This window comes from Monodelphis domestica, chromosome 4 (genome assembly GCF_027887165.1).
Source record: "Monodelphis domestica isolate mMonDom1 chromosome 4, mMonDom1.pri, whole genome shotgun sequence".
In the NCBI taxonomy this organism is placed as follows: Eukaryota; Metazoa; Chordata; class Mammalia; order Didelphimorphia; family Didelphidae; genus Monodelphis; species Monodelphis domestica.
The window spans coordinates 324,032,231-324,040,063 of NC_077230.1; the positions used below are offsets into that span (position 1 = coordinate 324,032,231).

Below are 7,833 nucleotides of genomic sequence, written 5' to 3' on the forward strand. Positions count from 1 at the left end.
TAGTAAATGCCTCCCCAGCAAGTTTGTGGGGGATCCAGGCATTAAAAGAAAAGAATGTTCAACAGTTAGGGGTCCCATGCAAACCCTGTGAGAAGAAAGGTTTGTGACCTTTAAAGGTGTTCCTGATATATCTACTACATTTAGAGAGACAATAGAGTAACGTTTTGGATCTGGTTTACTTACCAAAACTGACCAAGACACCCCAGTGTCCAAAAGACAATCATAGTATGAATTTCCCACCTTTAAAGTGACATGAGGTTCCTTACTATGTGGGGGGAAATGTATAGGGATTACTGGCATTAAAATATCAGCATCTGGAAAATCAAAGTTTTCACTCTTTGATTCCAATGCCCTCATCCCCACCCTTCATACCATCTTAAAGGTGTTTTGGCAGTTTTCTGGGATCCTCCATGCTGATGGGGATTCTTACCCAGAGTATAGCATGGACGAGCTCCAGTTTTTCTATATTGTTGTTGAGCATTGTGTTGAGTATTATCATTTTCCTCATTTAGAGCACTGTCATTATTTTGATTGGCATTATGATACCTATAGTTATTCTTTCTTTTTTTTTTTAAACCCTTACCTTCCATCTTGGAGTCAATACTGTATATTGGCTCCAAGGCAGAAGAGTGGTAAGGGCTAGGCAATGGGGGTTAAGTGACTTTCCCAGAGTCACACAGCTGGGAAGTGTCTGAGGCCAGATTTGAACCTAGGAGCTCCCATCTCTAGGTCTGACTCTCAATCCACTGAGCCACCCAGCTGCCCCCTATAGTTATTATTTCTAAAGTTATTATTTCTTTTTTCCTGTAGCCAGCTCCTACAGACCATCATTACATGGCCTCTCTTCCCATAGTAAAGGCATGTAAATGATTTACCTGTGGATTCCTGTAAAGGGGATATGGTCTCTCCATGATTTTTCCCTTGTCCTTTTAACATTTCAATTTCTTTTTTAAGTCTTCCACTAACATACTATGCTCCTCACATCTTTCTGCACGACCCTTATAATCATAGGCTGCTACTGTCCTCAATTCTTCGAGGTCCATAGAATCCCAATTAGGACAGCTAATTTGAAAGTAGTCTTTTAGCACTGAACAATTCTCAATGAATTGCCTACATATTTGCCTAATATCCCTTTCTCTGGACAAATCAAGGTCCATATATGTATTTCCTACATCAACAAGTCTGTCCATAAACTGGGGGGGGGCGGGGATCTCATAAATTTCTTGTCAGGTTCTTTCAAATTTTGTCCATTTTTCAGGTCTATCAGAGCAAGCTCCCATGGCTGTCAATAATGCTTCTCTAGCCTGGTTTAGTTTTGTGTGATCTGGTTCAACACTGAGGTTCCAATGTGGATCTTCAGTTGGCCAATAATTTCCTCTCTTACCTCGATTTTGATTAGCCAGAAACACGACATTATTTTTCTCTCTCTTTGTCAGAATTTTTTCTAATAAATTCTCAACATCCATCCAAGTTGGTTCAAAAGTTCTGAATATGTTCTCCAATTTTTTATAATTAATATTGGTTCTTCCTCAAATGATGGAAGGTCTTCCTTGAATTTATTTAAATCTTCAGGGTTAAAAGGTGGATTGTGTCTTATAGATACCAAGTTCCCATTTTTATTGAAAGTTGGAACTTCCCTTAAAAGAAAAAATTATCTGAATTATCTCATATTTCTAAAGCCTCCCGGCCAGCGGGAAGCTTTATGGTAGGAAAATAGAAAAGGGATAAAAATTCTGGATCCCGCGAAGGACGTGAAGGAGCCAACCTTTGAGATGTCAATAATGAGTCAGAGATCAGTTATTATTAATATTTTGGAGCCGCAGCCATGCTCCGATCAATGGACATCACTGAAAGGCTATTTCCATCCAGAGATCCCAATTTAACACTTCACTGGTCAGAGGATGATATAACTCAGCTAAGAGAATGAATAGAGACTAATAGAGAGAATTAGAGAATGCTAGGTATTAGCATTGGAAAAGAAAGAGACATCTGGCCAAAGGCCAGGCCTCAGGTAGAGATAGAGAGGAGAGAGAGAGGTGGAAAGATAGTGTTGAGCAAACCTGTGAGATCATCCAAGGAGAGGGAACTGCCCAGGGCTTCCCAACTTAATCTCTTTGATACGCAAACGAACTCAATACATATTGATAAGTTACATAATGCCTCAATACATATTGATGAGTTACATAGTGTATTGCCATTGGATAATTGCAAATCACGACAAGATGAAGGTGGAGTTTTTATCCTCAGGTGAGACAAAGGGAAGCACCCTTTGTCTTTGCGCCCTAACTCCAGCTACTCTGGGAACAGAGTTCATTGCCATGCGCAGAATGGCCATGTGCCCATTCACAACCCTTGTCTCTCCATGATACCTATAGGCTGGACTGCTATAATTTCTGTTTCTAGGCTTTTTGCTCTGTCCTCAATGGGGTAGGTGTGACAAAGGGAAGGGTTGGGCAAGCTGAGGGGGAGGGTTTGTTGTTGTCCCATAGTGCCATAAGGATGAGAGGTAGGAATGGTATAGGATATGAATTGGGCAGGGTGGGAAGGAGGGGCAAAGGAATAAGGGTTAGTATCTGGGAAAAGGATGCAGAGGGGTTAGGGTAGGAGGCATGGACAGGGTGTGAACTTAGATGTGAATTTAGGGTGGAGGGGGTGGGGTAGGAAGCATAGGCAGGTTGTGAAGTTAGGGTAGAGGGGGTGAAATGGACAGCATGGGGGGGGAATGGGTTGGGTAATAGTAAGTTGGGTGTGGGAAGGGCTCGTTTGTGAACTAGGAGTCATATTGTCCAGAGCAGGATGGGATAGAGATTCTGATAGTGAGGAAGAAGAGCTGAGGCTTCTTCTAAGACTAATATGATCACCTTTGTTTTCCAAGTTATTTCATCAGCCCTTGGATAGAAAAGGACTTCAACCAAATAATTATGAGAAAGTTGTTCAATCTGTTATCACAAAGACCCTTATTAAAACTTTTTTATAGATAACAGTTTATAACGTATTATAACGACTTTAGTAGTTTTCTTTTTTTCAGTTTGACTCAAACGCTTCCTAATTGACAAATCCCATTGCCTTTTCTCAAATGCTCATCATTCTTGAACTCTGTGAAGTCGCTGACACAGTCTTTTAGGGTTTTGAGGCACCACCTTCTCCTTCTCCCTACCTGACTGCTCCTTCTCAGTGCCCTTTTCCTGAGTTCAAATCTGGCCCCCAACATGTCTTAGCTATGTAACCCTGGGCTAGTCCCTTAACCCAGATTGCCACTCCCTTGTTTTAGAGCTAATACTAAAACAGAAGGTAAAAGGTTGGGTTTTTTTTAAGTCCATAAATCCCATGTAACCCCTGTCCAAGGCAAACTTGACTAGAATCTTGCCTGTTATCATCTTTGCTGTAAATCCCAGTGCCTGTCTTCTGTGGGAAATGTAGCAACGCCCTAGCTCCTAATAACACCTGGATAGGAAACGTTCTCACATTTTTTCTTTCAGACTGAATGTATACACATGTATACTACAAACAGTTCTGGAGGGAAGGGGGGGAATTCTTCCTCTAACTCCATCATCTCCTCCATCAGTTCTCCAGAATTAAATGACAAAGGAATAGGAATAATGGAATTGAAATTGGCACAAAGAATAGCACATGTGCAGAGAGCATGACTCTGAAACAAGATCTTCCTGAGTTCCAGTCAATTCTCTTGGTAGGAACCCCAGTGGATGAAGTATAGCCAAAATTGTCTAGGTCTCCTAAAGGACTGAGAAAAGTTTGCAATCTGTATAGATTTAATCTGTGGCTTGGCCACTCTCCTTGACCTAGGAGATCTTAATCAAGTCACCTAACCCTTCTGAGCTTCAATTTCTTCCTATATGATGTAAGGCAGTTAGACTAGATGACCTGTAATTTCCCTACCAACTTAACATCTCTCTTCTGAATATAAAAAATCTACTACATTCATTTAGATTCAAACAGTATTTATTAAGCACTTTTATTAAACAATATGCTAGAAACAGGGGATACAGAAAATAAAAACAGTCTTTGCTCTCATGTATGTAGTTTATATTCTCCTGGAATCAGAGGAAAAATATGCACAAAAAATAAGGATATTCAAAATGCAGTATAAATATGATATCATTGCATTGGGGGTGGAAGGTAGGTCCAAGACTGATATTTGGAGTGGGCAAGTCATTTTTGTCTCTCTAGAACTGTTACGTTGCATGTGAAATTAGATTGTGACAATATGTCAATATGTCAAGGCCACTTCCAGTTCCAAAATTTTATGGCACATAAAAGTTGTGAAATAGAGGGCCTGAAGTTCATTTGGAGGATAAGTCTATCTTCCTTGCTCTCTCTCAATTAGGGACAGATCACGAGAGAGGAATCATTTATCAGGGCTTTCCTAGAAAGACCAAAGATGGGAAAGAAGGGTCCTGAGGAAGAAAAAGTTGCAAAGGTAAAAATGAGAGATCTTTCTTTTACATTATAAAATGATATCTCTCTGCGTTCATAGTCAAAGAAAATGCCTACCATTAGTTTGGACACACAGTTCTGGCAGTATTTCACATAAGTTTTATGAGAAATGTGGTGCAAACCTAAGGCATAAAGCTGGTGTCCACTGTGACTCTGTATAGCGATAAGCACAAAGATTTCTTCAAGCAGATTTGGGTTACAGATGCCAATACACCATCCAGTATTGCTTGGTGCCTCAACCTCCCAGTAGTATCGTCCTGAAGTCAAAGACTGAATACCAAAAACTTGGGCAAAACCACCAATCCCACTGTTGTTGAGGACTTCTTCCACCTGTGTCCCTCCATATCTCACATTCTTTAAATCTTCAGAGATGATGAGACCTGCACTGGCTGTGTTACAATCCAGAGTGATTTCCACTGTAGAGAGAGGAAGTTTAGGTTCAATGAAAAGTATTATCAAAGTTGTTTTCATTTTTTTTCATTGGGGATGGGGTCCGGTGTATACATTATGGAAGAGTCATCAGGGTATCATGGTAATATGTAAAACAGTGATTGGACAGTTAGGTCAGCTCCATGGTATGAGGATCAGAACGTTCTTTGGGTGTCAGGTTAATTAGGACAATCTGTTTGGTGCTTGTTTGGAAAATTTTGGTTCTTTCTGTTCTGCTCTTGCTGAGTTTCATAAAACAAATGGCTTATCAATACCAGGGTTTTACAGACCATAGTCATGATTCTAGATGTGAAATTGGAGTCTTGATATGTTGAGTTTTTTGTGTAACATATGAAGGCAGTACAGGAAGGAGATGAAGACCACTTCCTCTGAACTGGGTAAGGGAAAACTTAAGAGGATATTTCTTACAGTTCTATTTTCTTCCATGATCATTTCTCTTTCCCCTTTCCTCACTCTTTTCCCCTATATTCCCTGTCCCTTTCTATGTCTCTCTCTCTATTTCTGACTCTCTGTTTTTAATCTCTTGCTCTTTATGTCTGTCTCTTTTTTTTATTATTATATTTTATTTGATCATTTCCAAGCATTATTCATTAAAGACAGAGATCATTTTCTTTTCCTCCCCCCCACCCCCCCACCCCCCATAGCCGATTGTCTGTCTCTTAATATGAGTATGTCTCCCTCCTTTATGCCTCTGAATTTTTCTCTATTCAACTTGGATTTTCCCTCCTAAACTTGACATGTCATTATTTGAACATTGTTTGAAGGCACTAGGAATATTTATTTTGGAGAAAAGAAGACTTAAAGTCCCATGAAAACTGTCTTAAAGCAATTAAATTGTGTTGATGTGAAAGAAACTAAATTTCTCTGCTGAATCTCTGATCTCACCCAAGAAGAATTGGTTAGAAATAGCGAGGAGTCAAATTTAAAGTTGCTGTGAGGAAAACTTTCTTGGCAAAGAGAGAATTTTTTTTTAAAAAGCTATGTTTGTAATTATCAGGCTGCTCTGCATTGGATGGTTGAAGGAAAGGCTGGTTAAGTCCTTTTTATGTGTTTTTCAGAAAGAATCATTGTTCTGGCAAAGGTGGAATAGAAGGCCAAAAAGGTAGATTCTTTCCAATCCTGAGAAGCTGAGTTTCTAAGAAAGCCAAATGAATTCTGATCCAAAGGAAAAATGGACACGCATTGGAGATGTATTACCACTTTGTTATAGATCTTCTCACTCACCTTTGAATTTTAAAAGCATTTCTATAATTCTAGGAATGGGGCAGATGATTATATCTATGAGAAATGAGTCTTCCTTCTGGAGTACCAATTCATTCCTAGAGAAAATAAATACCAAGTTTAGATCTCCAGTTATCAAAAGTGACGGATTTCGCTTATAACCAATGATGAAGATATTAAAGATGTATTCCAAAGCTGACTCTAATGAGCAAAGTGCTCCTGGACCAGACTTAGGGATAGATTTCTAATAGTTCACATGATTGACTTCTAAATCCTTAAATTGGTTGGGTCTTAGATTTGGTGGAACTTAAGAACCAAGCCTCTGCTATTATCTGCAGTGTAAAAGCTGGCCAACTAGTTCTGCAGGTCCTTTGTAATGTCAAAGACTGACCCCTGCTTTGTATAAACTGGTGCCAGCATGGTGGAAAGGAGAGGATCTCACATGTGCTTCTTACCTGAGGTATTGGCTATACTACTGTGGCCATCTGTTCCTTTTGGTTGTTATTGCTATGTATACTGACTGTTTGATTGACATTCCTCAACTCCCAATAAAATCAGTTCAGCTCAGTCACAGTCTCTCTCTGACAGACGGAAGAGGTGCTGACATGCTGAGACAGGGACAAAGTTTTGTTCCTGTGTTCCTCTTCTCTCTCTCTCTGTTCCTTCTATGGCTTACTCTCTCTAGCCTGAAAACTTAACCCTTTACTTTCCAGCCTTCAAATTCCCTCCATCAGTGATTCAAACCCACAGGAGAATTTTATGTTTGAGCTGGTTCTCTGCAATAAGAATCCTGGCACAGTCTTCATTTTAGTCAGTCAAGGTCCATCAACTCAAATTTGTTTAGACCCTTCCTAATTAGATAAGAATAGCAGCCTACCGGTTTAACACTCCTTTCAGATCCTGCATTTCCTGTGGAGGAAAAAAAATGAAAAATGGTTAAGATAATAGTGTATTTGAGATCAGAAAAAAAGGCTATTGTATTTTTATTGTGTTTTTAAAAATCTGGCATTATAATCTATCAGCATACAAGAATTCATTAAGATTCGATGAAGGAGGCCTAGAGATGGGAGGTCCTCTATTCACATCTGACCTCAGACACTTCCCAGCTGTGTGACCCTGGGCAAGTCACTTAACCCTAATTGCCTACTCTTTATCACTTACTTCTACACAGTATTGATTCTAAGACAGAAGGCATGGCTTTTCAAAAACAGATTTTAAGTGTGCACAAAAGAAAAAATATATAATATATGCAAAAATGCAAATAAATCTATTCAATTACATCATTAAAAAATATGTATGCTTTGAAAACTTCTACAATAGTTTCTTAGAGGTTTGGGGATCAGAGTTGAAGATGGAGGAAATTGCTGACAGATTAAACAATATTTCATTTATATTCCTTTTACTGTCTTCAAGAAATGGATGGCATATGGGTAAACTCTTACTATATCCTTTATGTTCCCTATTCTTATTTCCCATAATCTTACCTGGAGCAAATCTACTTGTGGTTTCCTATACTTTTCCTCTAAATCTGTGATCATTTTCCTTAATTCTTGACTGTGCTGGGACAGTTCCGTTATTCTCTTCTTCAGGCCTTTCACACCGTCCATTTTGTGCCTCTCCACAATTGAGAGATACTCAGTTTTCTCCTCATCTAGGAACTGATGAAGTTTCCGGAATTCTGAAGAAATATTGATCTTTTGATCCTTC

The 7,833-nt window shown here is 39.2% G+C and overlaps 1 protein-coding gene across 1 annotated transcript; it reads right to left on the reverse strand.

Annotated features, from left to right (window-relative positions):
* Window positions 1-3,963: 3,963 nt before the first annotated feature.
* Window positions 3,964-6,244, reverse strand: LOC103093162 (probable E3 ubiquitin-protein ligase TRIML1). The gene is made up of 2 exons (XM_007495444.3): window positions 6,130-6,244; window positions 3,964-4,871 (listed from the first exon to the last, which is right to left on the reverse strand). Exons 1-2 carry the CDS (start codon window positions 6,146-6,148, stop codon window positions 4,342-4,344), a joined length of 549 nt encoding a protein of 182 aa, XP_007495506.2. The 5' UTR covers window positions 6,149-6,244; the 3' UTR covers window positions 3,964-4,341.
* Between the last annotated feature and the right edge of the window lie 1,589 nt (window positions 6,245-7,833).